The sequence below is a fragment of the Hippopotamus amphibius genome, chromosome 10, assembly GCF_030028045.1.
Source record: "Hippopotamus amphibius kiboko isolate mHipAmp2 chromosome 10, mHipAmp2.hap2, whole genome shotgun sequence".
Taxonomy (NCBI): Eukaryota; Metazoa; Chordata; class Mammalia; order Artiodactyla; family Hippopotamidae; genus Hippopotamus; species Hippopotamus amphibius.
In genome coordinates this window covers 60,023,474-60,046,162 of record NC_080195.1, presented here as the reverse complement: position 1 = coordinate 60,046,162, position 22,689 = coordinate 60,023,474, and the positions used below count along the sequence as shown (strand labels likewise).

Here is a 22,689-nt window from a genome sequence, read left to right as displayed (position 1 = left end):
AATTTTTATTAAATGCCCTCACCCTCTCTTTTTTAGGTAAGTGATGATTTCTTTCAGTACTTCATTGGATAATAAATATTTTTATGGATCCTCTGCCCCTACTTTGAGGATTTTGCTCTATTGTGAGAACAGGGACTGTGTAAAATTTATCTTTGCATCCCTAGCATTTAGCCACAAGGCCTGACACACGTTAGGTTACTATTGGTAATTTGCTGGATGAGAAGCTGAGGAGACTGTCCTGACCCAAATCGAGGACTTCTATTAAAAAATAGTGAGATAAATATTTGGATGGATATAAAGGCTTAGATGTCATATTGAAAAGATAAGCATTAAAGGGGCTATTGAAAATGAAAGTAGGACATATTTATGGGGGAAAATTGGTAATACAGTGACGTGTTATGGAATATATGAATTTAATCGCAAATAAAAGTTGGGAAGGTAAGTTTGTAGGGTATCACATTAAGCTGTGAATCAGTCGATGGAATCACAGAAGTTGTGGTGAATGATATGAAGAAGAAAAAGAGGGAGGAAACATCGTTTCAATGAATTGTTAGGATTTTGATGGGGGCTTTTTTTTGTTTGTTGTTTTTTGTTTTTTCCAGGGTAATTCTTCTCAGGTTTTATCATTTTAAATTTTTATAAGGGATACCAGAAGACCTCCAGTCCTAAGAAAGAATGGAGGTAATTTAGGGCAGCAAGGATTTGGTGTTTTAATGTATGTGTAAAAAGGGACTGTGGATTTCTATACTCAAACATTTTACATGGTTTTAGCACATTGCCAGAAACACATATTTTAGTGTATAGAATAGTATTTAACTTTAAAAAACTTTATAATGCCTCCATTTCAGATGTGAATTACTTGAGCACATTTGAATAGCTTTTACATAGGCTTTATTCACTTGTATCAGAGCGATAAAGACAAACTTTAATTCAGTTTAGTATCTGTAATGGTTTTTTTTTTTTTTTTCAGAAAAGTGATGAAAGTTATTTCTCATATCTGTATTGATTTTTCTGTTTGATTTGTAACTGATTTTTGATAGTTTTCTCCATAAGACATATGCATGGTGTCTTTAATTATGGATAATTATTTTGATTGTATTGAGGAATGCTGTTTTTCTGTTTTGGGAGGTGAGTTTCCAATGTATATGGGTTAATTAGCTACCACATTAACAGGGAGGTGTTCTTTTGGGAGACATGCACCAATCCTTTAACAGTAAATATTTTAATCCTTTTGTCTTTTTGTTTTCTGCTGCTTGTAAGCATATAATTAGATTTAGTAGGACATCTCCTTAGGTGATGGTAAGATAATGTTGCTTCATGTCAATCAGTAAACTAGCTTAATGTTTAAAAATGCCAAATTTTTATACATTTGCTTACTTAAATTTTTTTTCCCCTTGTAGTGGTTTTGTTGGAATATAGAGTCTGTGTAGATTATATGCATAAGTATGTGGGGAGGCAATATTAGGGCTCAATTCTCAATTTTCGTCAAAATTCTGTGACTGGAACGCAAGAAACTTCAGCTCTTCCTTTGCATTTCATATTAGTGTTCATCACCGATTAATACTTTGAAAATCTTAATACTCTTAAAATATTGTTTCTTTTCTCAATTAGTTGAAGAATCAGAAAAGGAAATATGAAATATGTCATATATGTACTTAACATAATCAGTTTACCTATGTAGAGTAGCATATGCAGTTGGTAAATGAACTCATACCCGACTTTTCTTCCACTTCCTCATTTCAGCACTTACTAGCCTGTTCTGATACTTACGAAGAGGTGTGCAAAAAGATGTTAGAGATGAATAAAGAATGAATAGAACCAGGTGAAATAAATATGCTCAAATTAAGATAGAAGGAAGAGTTATGATATACATACAGTCAACTCTCACTTATGGAATTCTAGAGCTAGGAATTAGAAGGCTAATGGGACAGAATTGGCTAAGTAGACCATAATTTAAGTACCTGTTTAGGCTTGAGAATTACTTCAGGATATTAAAAATAGTATATATTCAGAGTTTGGAATTACATTAGGATATTAAAAGTCTGATTTGTTTTATTACTTACAAAGCACTACCAAATTTAATATTGCTAAGATTAAATGAAAGGCTTTCTTTTAGGAGGTGTGAGGTTTGATGAAGAAGTTATAGTGATGTGTTGAGATTAAGTGATATATATATATTTATATGTCTGTTGTGTTAAGATTGAGAATCTTAATTTGGGCTAATCATATTCAAAGAGTATCCTGAGTTTTTGAAACATAATTTCAGAAGTATTACCATAAATATGGTGATAACTTTGTCATTATCATCAAAATAAGAACACCAAATTTAAACTCTCCACACTTGGGCAAAAATGTTAGGGCCACTTTATTCCTTAGCAGAAGAAAAATTTCCATTAAAGGGAAATCTTTGGACTAACTGGTGTGGAATAGGTATCATACTTGACACACTGGGATTTTTTATTTTTGCTGCTGACAAGGTGTATGACCTTGGTCAAATAACCTTGGTCTTGTAATCTTAATAGGCTTCAATTAGCCTATTGTTAAAAACTGAATACAAAACTATAATTTGTATGGTGGGAAGAGTGATAATTTAGAAGAGATTAGCCCTAGATCATTCAAGTCTTTTCTACACTTATAAGAGCAGAGTAATATGTGCCTGGCTTGGTTTTCAGATCTTTTTCTCATGTATCACATATTCAAATAGAGTTGAGTGATTAGAGAAATGAGCAACAATAGGAAGATAAACCAGGTATTTATTAGCAAATGAGGGTAACATCTTGAATGATGAAGCTGGTTATATTGTTTAAAATAATTGTATATGTTTAGATTCTATTCAGTATTTGAAACACTGTCAAAATGGGTTACTTGGCACTCATTGGTATAGGATTTTTAGTCTAAAATGAGACTAATAAAATGACCCTTAGTAAACAAACCCATGATCATTAGTTTGCTAAAGAAATTTTTATAATTGGCAAGAAAGTGAAATTCTTTTCAACAATCTAAAACACCACATGACTCACATTTTGATAACAGTTGGAAAATAACTTCTAAATACACTGTATGTATGCATTTGGAAATACTATGATGGTAAGTAGGTGAAACTTGTTTCAAAACTGATAGTTTCTTAATTCTGTTTAAATTTGCCATGTCTGGATTCCAACAGTAATTGTAATTATTTAAGGACGTATGTGAGTCAATTTAATTGAAGACTAAGAGTTCTACATTTCCAAATAGGGGACCCAAAAGTAGAGACTACGTTAGATGTTGAGAAAAACCATTCTTTCCCAAAAAGGGTATACAGGTGGAGGTTTCTATCCTGCCCTAACCTAGCTTTATTTCACCCTGTGTTCTCTCCTATTCATTGACCGAATGACCTTGAGCAGAATATTTAACTTTAGAAAGGCAGTATCTTCATTTATAGAATGTTACCTTAAATATCTTTTTTATTGGTTAGAAAGATAAAATTGTGTATAATGAAAGTTCTTTGTAACTGATGGGTCGCTGTACAAAATTTAGTTACTGGATTTAATATGGCTGAAATTTTCAAAATAGTATCTACACGAAAGAATTGATTTTGTCATATCCATAATACTTTTATTTGAAAATAATTTTAATAGATTACTTGGGAGTTCATAAAGTAGGATGACTTTTTTTTTTTTTAGAATTGTGTGTAATGCTAACTACTAAATATGTTTTTAAAATCTTTTCCTATAAAATTTTGTGGTGCAAGCTGGGAAAGAGAAATTGGTATTCAGAAATAATATAGTGTGTCTATAGCCAGGGGATAGGGAAGAATTTACATAATTTTGTAGTATAGACACTATTTTTAGTACTTTGTATTAAATGTGTGTGAATTAAGGGAAGTTATCTGCAACAAGTACTGTTTTAATAATACTATTTTAAAAACTTAAATTTTACAATGTCACTTCTTGACAATTTTTAGGCCTGGGATATTTTCTGTTTTTTTTAGTGTTATTTTGCCCTTTCTTGAAGGTTTTTGGTTTAATAGACTTTCTTTTAATAGAATAGAAGGTAAATGTCTATTCAACATATTGTTGGCTAACTCCACTAAAGAATACTGAATTTTGTTTGTTTGTTTTATCAACTTTTAGAGTGAGAACTTAGTTTTCATCCTTTTCTCTATCTTCTTTTCTCCTCCAGACATCTTGGCCCGTAGACAGTAGATTTACTCATTGATACCCGACTGGGGATATTCTCTTCATAACTTTAAAAAAGTAAAATTGGAGTGCTAAGGTGACATCTTGCAAGGAATAAGTGTGTTAGCATAATGCTTCAAAAAGTCATGAATTAAATTTGGGGTCTTCTAAGCTTGCAGTTGGATAACACACATTGTAGAAATCAGAGGACACAAATTTAAGAACTCTTAAAATTGTTTGAAAAACCTAATTTTCATTACTTTACAGATGTTCCATTTAAGCAGACCTCTTCTATAGCTGTAGCTGGAGCTGTAATTGGAGCTGTCCTTGCCCTTTTCATCATTGCTATCTTTGTGACTGTGCTGTTGACTCCTCGAAAAAAGAGACCATCTTACCTTGACAAAGTGTAGGTAACTTTTTTTGCTTGTGTTCAACTATGACTATTCAATATGTGGCAGTCTTTATCTTTACAGCCACTCATGAAAAGTGTATGAGGGATGGAAATAAAGATACTGTTAAGTCTTTGTGCGATGACTCGTTTTCTCAGAAAGTCTCAGACTACATTTTGGTAAATAAACAGTTGCAAGGGGCTGCTAGAGACAAATATGTTAGTCACCTTTTTTTACCTACAGTATATGACACATCTTTCCAAATGGTAACATAATGGCTCGTTATGTTGTCCTGCCTTCTGAATAAAAATGCAAGTCCTCCATGAAATAGTTGAAAGATATAGAAGATCTTAGAAGTTTAAATTACTTCTTTAGATTGTATATGTCTGTCTTATGTATAGATATAATGTAACTTTCAACTGCCAAAAGTTATTAAATACATTGAGTTTTAAAGCTTTTATCTTCAAGAAGTTGGTTTTGGTGAATTACAAAATGTGCATCTTTTTTATTTAAAGAGAAAACAGTGTTTTGGACCTAATCATAAGATAGAATTATAAATCAAATTGCATTGTGTTGTATAATCAAAAGACTGATGTCCCAGTTCACTTAATTACATCAGTAGTTTTTGGTGCTTCATCTGTGAAGTGTGAGTAATACTTTTCTTGGTTACCTCACATGGCTGTGATAAGAGTAGAATAAGATGATGTTGTTCATGAACTGTGAAGTTCTATACAACTGGCATTATTTCTTGTGTGGTTATTAATGTTTTTATATGAGGACATAAGGCTGGCTCTCAAAGAATGTTTTTCTTCTCTCTTCGTAAACGCTTTGTGTATGTCTCTGCCTCTTTAATCTGGCACAGTTAGCGCACTGATCTTTTTGGATTAAGGACATCTGGGTGTTAGCTGTGGTACCATCAAATTTGTGGTTTGACCGTGAAGGAGTCACATCATCTCCATGAACCTTGGTTTTCTCACCTAAATGACTTACGACACCTTGGAGCTATACATTTGCTGTGATTTTTGTTACATTAAAGGAAATGATTACTTTAAATAAAAGGACTGTACTTTCAGTCTAATAGCTATAAGACCGGAATTCTCTAATATTTCAAGAGTAACTAGCTTGTGGTTAACTTCATCTTAGTTGCCAGATTATCGCAAGCTTTTCTATAATTTCAAAAACATAATTTACTACTAGGCTAGTAATTACATCCATGTAATCATTTTATTTATTGTTTGAATTCTGTTCAGTTAAAATATTATTTCATGCCCACATAGAGAAGTTATTAGACTACTGAGAATTTGTAATTATTTTGGCCTCCATAGCTTTTGTTCTCTTTATCTTTTAATATAGGTAAAATTTTGTTTGATTTACTAATCTCAATTACTGAAAATTAGCTATCTGTGATCTTTAAAAGTAGGAGAATCTATAAAAAATTATTTTCTAAAATACAGAGAACTACAGGATATACTTAATTCTATTTTTGTTGTAATGCAACAATTTAAAAATATATGAAAATACTTTTTTTTAAAGTAGATTATGTCATTTTGGCAAAGGAAAATGCACTCATTTCCCAAGGATGCAATGGCCTCTTTATTTCAGGTACCAAGATTTATAATGGTTTATAGATTGAAAATCTTAATTTACATGATGAATATTCTAAGAGTGACCATAGCTTTTGAAAACTAATTACGAAAGTATTTCCAACATGCAGTAGAAACTTTTTTTATCATTACCATTTTAAGATATAGCCTTTTAAATCACTTTTATGACACTTTGGAGGAAAGAGTTTTCCATTACATATGTTTGACTATATTTAAAATGTTGAGAGGCATAGTCACATGTCAAAATGTGCAATACTTACCTAGTCATATACTAGATTACTAGCTTAATAATAATTTTCAAAAAATACTTCTATTTGAGTTGCTTCTTTTTTTTAAATTTTTCAAAGAATTGTTTATTTCAGATTAGTCCTTAACATTAGAAGCTTAAAACCAGTTTACTGTTTTGTTCCAATTATGATCGATTAATGGAAATGTAAGAACCAAATTAAACATGTACGCTTATACAAATATTAGTATGAGGAAAATATTGTCTAAACTTAAGAGAACCTTGATTGCTTGATTGTTTCCCCTGCACACCCCCCTCTTTTTTTTCCCTAAATGTGGCAATCACATTTTTTAAACTTCTTAATGCAGGATCGACCTTCCACCCACACATAAACCACCTCCTGTGTATGAAGAACAATCTCCCCCTTTGCCTCAGAAAGACCTTCTATATCAGGTAAGTGTTCCTAAGTACACTTAAAATAAAATGAAATAAAATAAAAAAATACTAAGCAATGTATATGATTTGTTTCTAAATATTATCTAGTCATTATACGTTAAATATTACATAATAATACATAATCATTTCTCTGAAACATTCAGGGGATCAAATTTAGCCTACAAATTGGTAACAAAAGAAGTTAAGGCAAGTATAGGTAAGAAATCAACACTGTATTAGAAGCACAAATTTTTACTAAAAGCTTATGGCTGAAGATTTATTGTTAATAGAGTTTTATTGATGTACAGATCCATTGTAAAATGTGCATTTTTATATAAAATAAAAGGTAGAAAAACTGAATGGCTGGATATAATGTATGATGGAGAGGTTTTTCTCCTTGGCATATGCATTTTATTTTTGTTTCTTTTCAGTATACTCATGGTCTTAGTTTTAGCATTCCTTTATTTAGCAACAAAAGGTATATATTCCAATTTAAAATTCTGGGCATGAATATTGGGCCCCATTTTACATTTATGTTAATTTAAAATTTCTTTTGGAATCAGTTTACAGTAATTCATGTGAAAGTATTGATTCAATGCTGCTGTCTTGGATTCTATATCTGGATTAATGTGTTGTACTTGTGACAGTTTAAGCCATCAGAATGTTTGAATACTTTTATTCTTTAATTGTTTTGCTTTTGTTTTTTTCATCTATCACCCATGCAACCTACTGGGGCTCTAACCCTATATTGGGGTTTTATTACCTGTGACACTATAATATTTTTCTCCTAAAATATGCCCTATATCTTCAGCTTGAATAAGGCAAATTATTTGCGCACCAATTGATTATTTAATTTGGTGGAAAAACTGCAAAGGAATATATCTGTTAAGATGTTCTCAGCTTCTGTTTCTCAGTTGACCATATAATCAGTCTGCTGCCTGAGCATGGGGCAGGGAGGAGCATCCATGGCATGTGCACTTGCTGACAGTGGGCACCAGCTTTGTCATCCTGTGCAAGTCTGGTGTCTTAGGGATGAAGATGTGCCATCTTTTCAGAACTCCTGTTTGCACATGAAGAGTATAGCCTTACATCTCTCTTGGCAAATAACTTGACAAGTAGTGTGAAATGTTAACAAAATATTTAACTGGCAGTGTTGTTAACTGCTGCAGATGGATAGCTGTCTTCCTCCCTCCACAAAGCTAGTCATTAACTGGAGGATTTCTAGATTCAGGTGTGGGAATTTTTTAAGACCATTGTTAGTAATTTTTTAGTACAACCCTAATTGCATATAATTTTATTCTTTTCCATAAAATCAATTTATTATATTACTTGTTATTTAATATTTTCAAATTAAATATTTACAAAAGTTTATGAATTGAAAAAAAATCATTTGGCTCAGATGATGTGTCCTGGGTTTTAGTTAAGAAAATATAATTTCTATATATGTAAGCGCTGCTAAATGAACACAAAAGGAAGATTTTTCTTGGATGACTTGACAGTGGTACAAACTGCAGTGTTTATCCTTGGAGTCAGAGAAGGCTTCATGGATGGATCAATTTTGGAAGTAGGATTTTTGATGAATGTGATAAAATTACTCAGTTGTTGATTAGAGTAAATTATGTAATCACAAGCATAAATCTAGGTGGAAATGAACAGTTATGTGAAAGAGTAATGGAAATTTTAGAAAGGAAATTGGTGGGACAGCATCTGCAGTGGATAACAAATATTGGACTTTGGGAGTCAGAAACCGTTTAGTACTATTGTGGCTTTTTCCCCAATCTGTTAAATTAAGCAGGTGAAAGGCATGATTGATTGTTTCCCTCTTCTAGCTATAAAACTGAGTCTATAAAATATTGCTAAGGGTCGGTTGGTTGCTGTCATTTTGCTTAGGAGAGTGAAAACTTGAGTTGGAGATAAAATAATTCTTAATTCTATGAAAATTTTAAGAATAATTTAGGCTAAAATCATTATCCATCAGTAAGATAATTTGTTATGATTCATGCAATGTAGTGTCATGTTGATTATGTGGCAGTTTGTGTTTTAATTAATGTTGTCAGATCAAAGTGCAAAATACATAGAACTGTTTCCCAGTTACCAAGAAATGTGTAAGTGTGTAGTTACTATCTAATTAGTTTCGTGCAACGATAGCTGCTGTAATAGTAAATGCATTCATGATGTTCCGATTCAGTAGATAACTTGTCAACTTTAAACTCATGAGGTAATTCCTAATTGAAGTCATTAGTGCTCAGCCCTCACAGCCAGGCCATGCTCCCAAATACTACCATGGCTTTAAGGACGAGAGTCCCACTTGTCCTACCCCATCAGTGTTCTACCCTTGGGAAACCACAGGAAGAAAGAGTTCCTTACTACTTATGTTTGTATTCCTTGCTTAACCATTACTTTTGTGGTAATAGTGCCAAAAATCATACTGAGAATTTTCCCTCTAAATATGTTAGGAGAATGAGGCCTGGTATTGTGAAGAAGTGATTTCCTTGAGTGGGAAGGGAACTGTTACCATACCGCAGAAAAGATGCACGGAGGCACGCATAAGTATGAGGGAAATAAAATACTTATAAATGCTTCTAAAATAAAAGAAGAATGTCTTGCCTGAAGGCAAAGAATAATTAAGAAATACCACCAGCTTGTCATGTTATTAGTTGATAACCCTACAAAAGTGAGTCTTCATTTAGGAAACAAATATTAACTCATGACATTAAAATGTATTTTACCTTTTTATTATGGTTTATTTTCTTAACGTTATAGGTAATACATGAGTATATTTTTGGTACCAAAAGATCCAAATACTACAGAAATTCATAGTTAACTGTTAAAGTTCTCTTTCATCCCTCTATCCCCAAATATGTTATTTGTTTCCCCAGAGGTCACCATTGTTATGAATTTAAATATCCTCCTAGACTTTTTTCCACAAGTTTACTTTGAAGTATACATCATCCATATTTACATCTTCAAGTAGTTTTTTTAAAAACATAAAGTGGTCGTATAATACATATTGTTCTAGAAACTGCTTTTTCCACTCTATTACTCTATTACAGTCTATTTCAGTGACTAATGTTGCCACCTTTATCAAAATCCTCTGGGTTATTAAAAATGAAGATTTTTGAACACAGTCTTGGCTTTACTGAATCAGAATCCCAGGGGTTGGAGACAATGGCATTTTACTAGCTTACCGGGTGAATTATAATGCACATTCAGGTTTGAGAACTATTGCTGTTTCTCTATCCCATTTTTCATGGCTTGAATATTACAGCATTGTGTTATACCACAAATTACCTAATGATTTTCCTAGGTTTTTTTTAACATTTTTTTTCTATTACAATAATTGTTGCATTGAGCATACTTTTATATAATTTATTGTACACATGTATTTATAAAATATATGCAAAGCAATAGAATTACTGTGAATTTTTTTTACATTTAAATAGGTGTCACATTGTTGGCCAAACTAACTATTAATTTATATTCCTATAAATACTATATTAAAACCCATTTCCCTCTCTAATACTGTTTAGTAGAACTTTTGTTGTTGTTTCCAGTTTGATAAAACTGGAAAAATAGTTCATTTAAAGGCTTTGCAGATTCCTGGAAGAAGTTTCATAATTGATTGCCTATTTGTAGTTCTGTAAACCACCTATTTGGCCTCATTTTTCACATTTTTAGTTACTTTTTGAACTTTGCTTGTTAATTTTTTAGCAGCTCTTTGATATGGACAGTAATTTTTTGTCTTATATTCGTCTCTTTTTAACTTTATAGTGTCTTATACAGAATGTTTAAGTTTCTATGTAGTTAAAATTTTTTTATCTTTTTCCTTATAGTTTCTGGAAGTTATATATTATCTAAAAAGACTTCTCCCATTCCTCCTCCCCCCCTGATCTGAAATGTTAAAAAATCATATAAAACTCTTAACAGTTTTATGGGGTGTTTTATTTTATTTTACATAATCTGGAACTTATTTTTGCTTATGATGTAAGGTAGTGACCTGTTTTTTTTTCCCCAGTGGTATAACCAGTTGTCCAAAAATTATTGACTTGTCTGTCCTTTTCTATGATTTGAGGACACTATTATCCTAAAATAAATTCCTGTATTTATTAGGTATATTTCTGAACTCTTAGTTTTGTTATGTTGTTCTGTGTTTCTCTTCTTAAAGCAAGATACACTGGTTTTTTTTAACTTAATTTTTATTGAAGTATAGTTGATTTTCTGGTGTACAGCAAAGTGATTCAGTTATACATATATATATATACATATATATGTGTGTGTATATGTATATATATTCTTTTCATATTTTTTCCATTATGATTTATTACATGATATTGAATATAGTTCCCTGTGCTATACAGTAGGACCTTGTTGTTTATCCATTTTATATATAATAGTTTGCATCTGATAGTATTTCAGCAGAATTTACTCTCTGGAAAAATTATAATTTTTTCCCAATAATTCACTATCATATATCATATTCTATAGTAAATTTTTGTAAATGTTCATGGCAGAGTGTAATAGAGGAAGAGTGTTTCTACATTTTTTTTGAGTGGATAATACATACAAAACAGTATAGAAGGGTATTTTCTAATGTCTTGCTACCATTTCCATTCCTATTTAACCTACCCTCACCACCTTCTACAGGAAACTGTTTTTATAAATTTCTTGTTTGTCTTCATATGGTTTATTTAAAACATAGACAAGGAAACACACACATTTTATCTTTTCTTGAACAAAAGGGAACATATATACACTGTTATACATGTTGCCATTTTCTCTTAAGATATACTGGAGATCTTTCTTTGTTGGGATGCAGAGCATTCTCATTCTTTTTTATGTCTGTAAGATTCTAATGTGTATATACTGCATAGTTTGTAATGTCAAAATATTTTAATAAACCATTGATGCTGCAGTGACTAGCTTTGTATATATGCTATTTTCTATTGATGCAAGTATAATCTGCAATATAAATTTTTAGACTTGATCTTGCTACATCAAATAGTAAATGTTTATATTTTTTATAGATACTGTCAAATTGTCCTCTATAAATATTGTACTGCTTTGCACTCGTATGAGTAATACTTGAAAGTGCCTGTTTCTCCACATTCTCACCAACAGTATTATGTATTCCACTTGATTACTGGTAATCTGATAGGTGAAAAATAGTAAATATATAATTGCAATTTTGCAATCTCATTATTAGAGAGTTTCAGCATCTTTTCAAGTGTTTAAAGGGGTCTTTTTTTCCCCCTGCAAACTGCCATTCTTTTGTGTGCTATTTAAATATTTTATAAGTAGATATGAAAATTTTTTTATTTTGATTCCAGCGTGAATAGTATGTACATTGTTCATTGGTATCCAAATCTGTGGTATACAGTGTTAAGTAAGATGAATCATATATTCCCATAGATTTATATGATAAAATAAGAAGATTGGGAAATTAAGAAACCATGTTACAACCAGAGCTCTAATGTTATCAAATTGTATGGTTTTAGAGACATGATGGTCCTACTCGTTATCAAGTTCTGAAGTTAGAGATATGCCCTCCAGGTACCTTAATTTCAGTTACCAATCATACCTCATTTCATTTAAGGCTTTCTTGAACCTGTTCACCCCACTATCCTGTATAGTTTATAGATTCTCATTATTTCTCCTCAAAACTCATCTTTCCAACATATCACTACGAGTTTCCAATAGTATTTTTACATAAGCTGTTTTGTTAATTATCATCAGTGGTCTGGTCTTCTCCCTGGGTCTGAATATTTTAACATGTTTCCAGATACCAGATATCAGTAGATACAGGCTTTGGAGTCAGGGAGAAGGGAGAGAGGAAAATGATAAAAGAATTAACATTTTTCTTCCACATTCGAAGAAACTAAATGACTGAGTGGAATATTTAAGTAAATGAATCCTAAGTATTTCTAGGATGGTTTTGCCCTCAAGTAACAAAAAAGTTTTTATCCTGCATGTTGCCTCCAGTTAATAGGTAGTGGTAATTATTGAGATCAGTAGTGAAAGAATTATAGGGCCTTGCTCTGATCTGAGGAAGGAAAAAGTTTTGTGATTAAACAAAGCTTGGATGAAATATTGATTTATAAACTAATAATATCTAAATTTTGTAAGCTCTTTATTGGAGTATAATTGCTTTACACTGCTGTGCCAGTTGTTGCTGTACAACAAAGTGAATCAGCTGTATTTATACATATATCCCCTTACCCCCTCCCTCTGCGACTCCTTCCCACCCTCCCTATCCCAGCCCTCTAAGTCGTCAGTAATCATCGAGTTGATCTCCCTGTGTTATGCAACAGCTTCCCACTAGCTGTCTGTTTTACATTTGGTGGTGTATGTATGTCAATGCTAGTCTCTCACTTTGTCCCAGCTTCCCTTTCCCTCCCCCTCTCCCCCACCCCATATCCTCAAGTCCGTTTGTTTTTCTCTTTCTGGCTTACTTTGCTCTGTATGACAGACTCTAGGTCCCTCCACTTCACCGAATAACTCAATTTCATTCCTTTTTATGGCTGAGTAATATTCCATTGTATATGTGTGCCACATCTTCTTTATCCATTCATCTGTTGATGGGCATTTAGGTTGCTTCCATGTCCTGGCTATCGTAAACAGTGCTGCAATGAACATTGTGGTACATGTATCTTTTTGTATTATGGTTTTCTCAGGGTGTATGCCCCGGAGTGGGATTGCTGGGTCATATGGTAGTTCTATTTTTAGTTTTTTAAGGAACCTCCATACTGTTTTCCATAGTGGCTGTACCAGTTTACATTCCCACCAACAGTCCAGGAGGATTCCCTTTTCTCCATAGGCTCTCCAGCATTTATTGTTTCTAGATTTTTTGATGATGGCCATTCTGACCCGTGTGAGGTGATACCTCATTGTGGTTTTGACTTGCATTTCTCTAATGCTTAGTGATGTTGAGCATCTTTTCATGTGTTTGTTAGCCATCTGCATGTCTTCTTTTCAAATAAAATATCAGTGCACAAGAGGGCAGACAGCAGATCAAGCAGTATCAGCAGTATTTCGTCTTGTGGAACTGAAAACCACAGCCACAGAAAGACAGAGAAAATGAAAAGGCAGAGGACTTTGTACCAGATGAAGGGACAGGATAAAGCCCCAGAAAAACAACTAAATGAAGAGGAGATAGGCACCCTTACAGAAAAAGAATTCAGAATAATGACAGTGAAGATGATCCAGGACTTTGAAAAAAGACTGGATGCAAAGATCGAAAAGTTTACCAAAGACCTAGAAGAATTAAAGAACAAACAAACAGAGATATGCAACACAATAACGGAAATGAAAAATACACTAGAAGGAACCAATAGCAGATTAACTGAGGCAGAAGGGAGAATAAGTGACCTGGAAGACAGAATGGTGATCATCACTGATGTGGAAAAGAATAAAGAAAAAAGAATGAAAAGAACTGAAGACAGCCTGAGACCTCTGGGACAATGTTAAACACACCAACATTCGCATTATAGGGGTCCCAGAAGGAGACGAGAGAGAGAAAGGACCTGCGAAAATATTGGAAGAGATTATAGTTGAAAACTTCCCTAACATGGGAAAGGAAATAGCTACCCAAGTCCAGGAAGCGTAGAGAGTCCCAGGCAGGATAAATCCAAGGAGAAACACACCAAGACATATAGTAGTCAAATTAACCAAAATTAAAGACAGAGAAATGTTATTAAAAGCAACAAGGGGAAAACAACAAATAACATACAAGGGAACTCCCATCAGGTTAACAGCTGATTTCTCAGCAGAAACTCTGCAAGCCAGAAGGGAGTGGCATGATATATTTCAAGTGATGAAAGGGAAGAACCTACAACCAAGAATACTCTACCCAGCAAGGATCTCATTCAGATTTGATGGAGAAATCAAAAGCTTTACAGACAAGCAACAGCTAAGAGAATTCAGCACCACCAAACCAGCCCTACAACAAATGCTAAAGGAACTTCTCTAAGTGGGAAACATAAGAGAAGAAAAGGACCTACAAAAAACAACAGCAAATTAAAGATTAATAAATACCATATGTTATATCCTTGAAACAGTGCCTGGCACATTGTAAATACTGTGTGTTTGCAATTATTATTATTATTATTGTTAGTTGAAAAGAAGCTATGTAATTCTTAGAAAATTATTAAAGAGCGCAAGCAGTGGGATTATTTCAGTAGAAGGATAAAACTGATACTACATTGACTCATGTAAACCTGGCATATATTTCTTTTAGAAATTATTGAGACTTTTACTATAAGCTTAGTAGTGTTTGAAATGAAATTAAAATGGAGTTTACATCTTTTGATTCATAGTTCTGTTTTGTTTTTTCTCTGTCACCCATTAATCAAACATATTTCTTAAGTACTAATGTGTGTCAATATTGGGAATACATAGTTAATAAAACAGAGTTAAAAACTGTTGTCTTTATGGAGCTTACATTTTAGTGACAAATAGATAAATGCCTATGATGTTGTTTTTTCCCTTTTTTAGAAAGAATTTTATTGACGTAAAATTGGCATGCAACAAATACACAAACACGTACATACATACATCACCACAATCAAGATAATGTACATATTAATCATTTTCAGGTTTCCTGGTGCCCCTTTGTAATCTTTCTGTCTTGTCATTTCCCTGCTCCCCTTCTACATCCCCAGGGAACCAACTATTAATCTGCTTTCTATCTATATAAATTAGTTTAAATATTCTGGAATTTTATGTAACAGTCATACCGTAGGTTCTCTTTTTTGGTTTTGCTTCCTTCACTCCAGATAATGATTTTGAGATTTTTTTCATGTTGTTTTGGTCTATAGTTCATTCCTTTTAGATAGGTATACCTTGTAGAGAATACTGCATTTTGTTTATACTATACATTTACCTATTGATGGGTATTTGCATTATTTCCAGTTTGGGGCTACTGTAAACAATGCTGCTATGAACATTTATATGTGTCTTTGTGTAAACATATGCTTTCATTTATCTTGGGTGGGTCATATGGTAAATGTAACTTAGAAAGTGTAACTTTTTAAGAAAATGCCAAACTGTCATCCTAAGTGGTTTTACCATTTACATTCCCACTGCAATGTAGGAGTTGCTCCATACTCTCACTACCATTTATTATGATGAGACTTTAAAAATTTTAGACCCTAATAGGTGTGTGGTTAGTTGATTATTGTTTTAACTTTTTTCCCTAGTTACTAATACATGGAACATTTATTTTTCCTTTGCTGATTTGTCTTCTTTAGTTGAAGTCTCTGTTCAAATATTTGCTCATTTTTATTGCAGTTTTTGAATTATTGGATTTTGAGAGTTCTTTATATGTTTTGTGTTATGGAGTGCATAACACATTCATACATTGAAACCCTCCTCACTGACGTGATGGTAATTGACAGTGGGGCCTTTGGGAGTGATTAGGTCCCCTGAGTGGGGCTCTCATAATGGGATTAGTGTGCTGGCAAGAAGAGGCAGGGGAAAGCTAATTTCTCTTCCTGCTTTCTACCATGTGAGACTACAACAGGAAGATAGCTGACTGCAAGCTAGGAAGACAGCCCTCAGCAAGAACCAGAATCTTAGACTGTAGGAGGTTTGGACTTCCATAGAACTGTGAGAAATAAATGTTTATTCTTTGCTTAAAGAATGGCTTTACCTAATCCATGGTAATTTGTTATAGCAATCCAAGCAGAGTAAGACATTTTGATACAAATCCTTTGTTAGATAATATGATTTGGAAACATTTTCTCCCATTCTATTGCTTGTCATTCTCTTAACAGTGATTTTTACAGAGCAGAAGTTCTTAATTTTGAAGAAGTTCAGTTGATATGATGGCAATGTAATGCCATGCTTTCTTTCTGGAATGGGAGTGGATTGTGTTAATACCTATTTTTATTAGTTTCTATTAATTTGGTTAATATATTTTTATGATATATCATTTTCTTTCTTTTTCCTATGTAAGCATCAGCAATTAGGAAATTTAGTGAATTAATTCAAAGACAGTAGTTTTTTTTGGTCACTAGCTTTCCTTCAGTATCTAGTATCCTCAGGAGACGTAAATAGTGTAAGTAATTCTAATCTCACCTGAGAAATATAGAAATTAGGAAGATCTGGCCTCTCTAATAGTATTCTGTGGTGCATGGTACTGAAGTAGCCATTACCTCTTTATATGTTCTATTCATCTCTGTGCCAAAAACACAGAGAAGATAGATGTTTAATAAAAATTTTGAAGTAGTATGTAAGTAAGTGGTACATGAAGGAAAAATATTTTAGAGTCATGTTGTTAATTCTTGTTTTTAGTAGAATCGAATGGGATCTAACAATCTTGTTATAATAATTAAGATTCAAATTCACTTATTTTGACTTGCTGTAAATTATAGAAATACTCTAAGAAACTTTATTTCAGACTTACTGTATACATGTAAACCAGCACAGATCTGGGGAACCTGGAGAGATGATTTCTAGACAGTAAAGATTCTGAGTTTAATTGCATTTCAGTATTTTTAAATGGTATTGCCCACATCCGTGCATTCATTATGTGATTTTTCAGAAAGGAGTTGAAATCCTCTGACCTCGATCCTGATTGTTTCTGATTTGTAGCTGAACTGCCTGAGTGGGAAAGTTAGAACTATCTTAAGAAAAAAAATTAATGCAATAGTTTCTTCAGAATGATTTCTAATATAGATTGAATTATTTTATGTATATTAAATGATAGGAAAGAGCTGGCTTCATTCCAGTCACCAATACTCATTACCAAAAAAAAAAAAAAAAAGTAGATGATTAAAGTAAAAGAACTAAATGTTGGCCTTTTAAGATGTTCTGAGCAATCCAGAGGGAACATCTAATTCACACCTTTTCCCACAACTTTTTATAGTAAAATTCCACTTTGAATCTATGTTAAAACATCTCATCTTCTTTCTTCCTTTTAAACCCATAAATGAGTTATAAGAACTGATTCAGTATGAAAATTGTATACTCACTGTTTGTTCTTAATAGGTGTGTATTTGTGAGTCTCCTGTTTTTCTATTTTCTTAATTATAAACTCTTTAGAAGTAGAAACCATGACTTATTACTGCCTTTGTAACCTTTCTTGGTATCTAATAAACTGCTCTGTACAAAAGCTACTCAGTAATTGGTGTTGAGTTGCAGTGATTGTGAAATTAATTGTTTGCAAAGTCAGCTTCCCGAGCTCGCTGAGGGTTATTCCAGGAGTTTGGGGGAACAAAGAAGACATCAGAATCTATAACACTGTCAGCTCATCCTTCTGCCTGTGTAACACCTAGAAAATTTATTTTAAACAGCTTGGAAGTTTTATAGCCAGTCCATCATTAATTTTGAGTAAGATGATGTGACAAGGTGCCAATCTATAATATCTCATCATTTTCAAAGATTTAATCACTATCAACTCCTAATAACTGGAAATGAACCTCAACTTTTTGACATTACCACCAAAATACTTTTAAAGTACCTTATAAACCATGTTAAAGTCTGAAATATTAACTCAGATTTAATGCCGAACTTTGGAGGAATAAAACTTTTAATGGCTCCATGCTACTTGGGAACTCCTGCTAAAAGGTATAATCCTAACCATTAATTTACTTAAATTGTGTTTTTTGCCTTGGTTTTTAAAGAATTAAATTTAGACTATTCATACTTGAGATGCAATCAGAATATTAAATTTTGAGTAGTTTATTTGAGATCTGTGTTAAATTCACACTGCCATCAGGGAACTATAAGTCTTAGAGTTGACTCTTGATTGAGTCGTGAGTAATGAGAAGTCAAAGAATTATTGAAGTTAAATACTGTAAGCTAAGTGCAATGAACTTTCCTCCCAAATTTTAGGGGACCTAATAGTGTTCTTTATTTTAAAGAACTCATGCTTTTCTTTACTGGGAGAGATTCCTTTTTAAGTAGAGCGATCTGGACAGAGAGCCGAGTTATTTTAAATGTTCAAAGTAACTAAACTTTTTTCAGAGGATAGACTTCTTATTTGTGAATTAAATTTTACATAGACATTATCAATCAAACTTTACTTTGAATTTGGCTACTTAGTCTTAATTTTCGTCTTGGCAAATTGTTTTGAAGTTATTTTGACATGTTAAATATAAAAAATTAGTAAAGGGCACACGAACTTTTGAGAGAGTAATGTAAATAGTATATTATTTTAGATGTCACCCATATGTCTGAACTTATGTTCATTCATTCATTCAGTGAATTATAGTAAACCATGCTGAGTGTTTTTTTTTTTTTTTTTAGGATCTTCCCAAGTAGATTCAATTATGGAGTCCTTGGTTAAATTAAGCTGACCTAAATGGAGTGTTGCTTTAGGCAGCTGCTGTCATATTGTGATGTGTGCAATGTCAGTGAGGCCTCCATGTCTGGCGCAGTGCCTGGCTTACCATCAGAGAACAATAATAGAGATTAACAGCATAATAATAGAGATTATAGAGATTAATGTAGTTGTATCTTGTACTACCTGTTAACATGAAATCACTATGGGGAGACTAACTCAGGGTATTGATTATTATCAAAATGTTCCTAACATATTGGGACAGGAATCTTGATCCTAGAATTTTCAGGATCATCCTGATTTCACATATCTGTGCTTTAGTGTCACTGTGTATTTAAGTGCACCTACTCCAGTTTTGAGACTTCCTTGCGCTTTCCTAAGCCTTTTCTCCAATTTCTTTTTTCTTTAAGAACTTTTATTGAGATACAGTTAACAGAAAATAAACTGCATAAATTTAGGGTGTACCATTTGGTATTTTTTTTCTTAGTAATGTATATAGGACAATCCCAATCTCCCAATTCATTCCCCCCTAACCCTCCCCGCTTTCCCCATTTGGTGTCCATATGTTTGTTCTCTACATCTGTGTCTCTAATCCTGCCTTGCAAACTGGTTGATTTGTACCATTTTTCTATATTCCGCATATATGTGTTAATATACGATACTTGTTTTTCTGACTCACTTCACTCTGTATGACAGTCTCTAGGTCCATCCATGTCTCTAAACATGCCCCAGTTTCATTCCTTTTTACAACTGAGTAGTATTCCATTGTATATATGTACCACATCTTCTTTATCCATTCATCTGCTGATGGACATTTAGGTTGCTTCCATGTCCTAGCTATTGTAAATAGTGCTGCAGTGAACATTGGAATGCATGTGTCTTTTTGAATGATGGTGTTCTCTGGATATATGCCCAGTAGTGGGATTACCAGGTCATATGGTAACTCTATTTTAAGTTTTGCAAGGGAGCTCCATACTGTTCTCCATAGTGGCTGTATCAGCTTACATTCCCACCAACAGTGCAAGGGTGTTCCCTTTTCTCCACACCCTCTCTAGCATTTACTGTTTGTAGATTTTCTGATGATGCCCATTCTAACCAGTGTGAGGAGGTTCCTCATTGTAGTTTTGATTTGCATTTCTCTAATAGTGATGTTGAGCAGCTTTTCATGTGCCTCTGGGCCATCCATACGTCTTCCTTGGAGAAATACCTATTCAGGTCTCCTGCCCATTTTTTGATTGGGTTGTTTATTTTTTTGATATTGAGCTGGATGAACTGTTTATATCTTTTGGAGATTAATCCTTTGGCTGTTGATTTGTTTGCAACTATTTTCTCCCATTCTGAGGGTTGTCTTCTTGTCTTGCTTATAGTTTCCTTTGCTGTGCAGAAGCTTGGAAGTTTCATTAGGTCCCACTTATTTATTTTTGTTTTTATTTCTGTTACTCCAGGAGGTGGATCAAAAAAGATCTTGCTGTGATTTATGTCAAAGAAGATTCTTCCTGTGTTTCCCTCTAGGAGTTTTATGGTGTCTGGCCTTACATTTAGGTCTTTAATCCATTTTGAGTTCATTTTTGTTCATGGTGTTAAAGAGTGTTCTAATTTCATTCTTTTACATGTAGCTGTCCAGTTTTCCCAGCACTGCTTATTGAAGAGGCTGCCTTTTCTCCATTGTATATCCTTGCCTCCTTTGTCATAGATTAGTTGACCATAGTTTATCTCTGGGCTTTCTGTCCTGTTCCATTGATCTACATTTCTGTTTTTGTGCCAGTACCATACTGTCTTGATCACTGTGGCCTTGTAGTATAGTTTGAAGTCAGGAAGCCTGATTCCCCCAACTCGGTCTTTCCTTCTCAAGATTGCTTTGGCTATTCGGGGTCTTTTGTGTTTCCATGCAAATCGTAAAATTTCTTGTTCTAGTTCTGTGACAAATGCCATTGGTAATTTGATGGGGATTGCATTGAATCTGTAAATTGCCTTGGGTAGTATAGTCATTTTCACAATCTTGATTCTTCCAATCCAAGAACATGGTATATCTCTCAATCTGTTTGTGTCGTCTTTGATTTCTTTCATCAGTGTCTTATAGTTTTCTGAGTACAGGTCTTTTACCTCCTTAGTTAGGTTTATTCTTAGGTATTTTATTCTTTGTGTTGCAATGGTGAATGGGATTGTTTCCTTAATTTCTCTTTCTGATCTTTCATTGTTAGTTTATAGCAATGCAAGAGATTTCTGTGCATTAATTTTGTATCCTGCAACTTAACCAAATTCATTGATTAGCTCAAGTAATTTTCTGGTGGCATCTTCAGGATTTTCTATGTATAGTATCATGTCATCTGCAAACAGTGACAGTTTCACTTCTTCTTTTCCAATTTGGATTCCTTTGATTTCTTTTTCTTCTCTGATTGCTGTGGCAAGGACTTCCAAAAGTATGTTGAATAGTAGTGACGAGAGTGGACATCCTTGTCTTGTTCCTGATCTTAGAGGGAATGCTTTCAGTTTTTCACCATTGAGAATGTTGTTTACTGTGGGTTTGTCATATATGGCCTTTATTATGTTGAGGTAGGTTCCCTCTATGCCCACCTTCTGGAGATTTTTTTTATCATAAATGTGTGTTGAATTTTGTCAAAAGCTTTTTCTGCATCTATTGAGATGATCATGTGGTTTTTATCCTTCAGTTTGTTAAAATGGTGTATCACATTGATTGATTTGCATATATTGAAGAATCCTTGCATTCCAGGGATAAACCCCACTTGATCATGGTGTATGATCCTTTGTGTTGTTGGATTCTGTTGGCTAGTATTTTGTTGAGGATTTTTGCATCTAAATTCATGAGTGATATTGGTCTGTAATTTTCCTTTTTTGTAGTATCTTTGTCTGGTTTTGGTATCAGGGTGATGGTGGCCTCATAAAATGAGTTTGGGAGTGTTCCTTCCTCTGCAATGTTTTGGAAGAGTTTAAGAAGGATGGGTGTTAGCTCTTCTCTAAATGTTTGATAAAATTCACCTGTGAATCCCTCTGGTCCTGGACTTTTCTTTGTTGAAAGATTTTTAATCACAGTTTCAATTTCATTACTTGTGATTGGTCTGTTCACATTTTCTGTTTCTTCCTCATTCAGACTTGGAAGGTTATACCTTTCTAAGAATCTGTCCATTTCAGCCAGGTTGTCCATTTTATTGGCATATAGTTGCTTGTAGTAGTCTCTTATGGTGCTTTTAATTTCTGTGGTGTCTGTTGTAACTTCTCCTGTTTCATTTCTAATTTTATTGATTTGAGTCCTCTCCCTCTTTTTCTTGATGAGTCTTGCTAGAGTTTTATCAATTTTACTTATCTTCTCAAAGAACCAGCTTTTAGTTTTATTGATTTTTGCTATTGTTTTCTTTATTTCTATTTCACTTATTTCTGCTCTTATGTTTATGATTTCTCTCCATCTAATAACTTTGGGTTTTCTTTGCTCTTCTTTTTCTAGTTTCTTTAGGTGTAAGGTTAGATTGTTTATTTGGGGTTTTTCTTGTTTCTTAAGGTAGGATTGTATTGCTATAAACTTCCCTCTTAGAACTGCTTTTGCTGCATCCCGTAGGTTTTGGATCATTGTGTTTTCATTGCC

General features: G+C 33.2%; 1 protein-coding gene across 1 annotated transcript in view; it reads left to right on the top strand.

Annotated features, from left to right (window-relative positions):
* NECTIN3 (nectin cell adhesion molecule 3) overlaps positions 1-22,689 on the top strand; it is a 120,799-nt gene that overhangs the window by 66,875 nt on the left and 31,235 nt on the right. The window contains exons 6-7 of the mRNA XM_057697616.1: positions 4,425-4,563; positions 6,745-6,829. Of these exons, the coding sequence (XP_057553599.1) occupies positions 4,425-4,563; positions 6,745-6,829 (224 nt within the window). The remainder of the gene's footprint in view (positions 1-4,424; positions 4,564-6,744; positions 6,830-22,689) is intronic.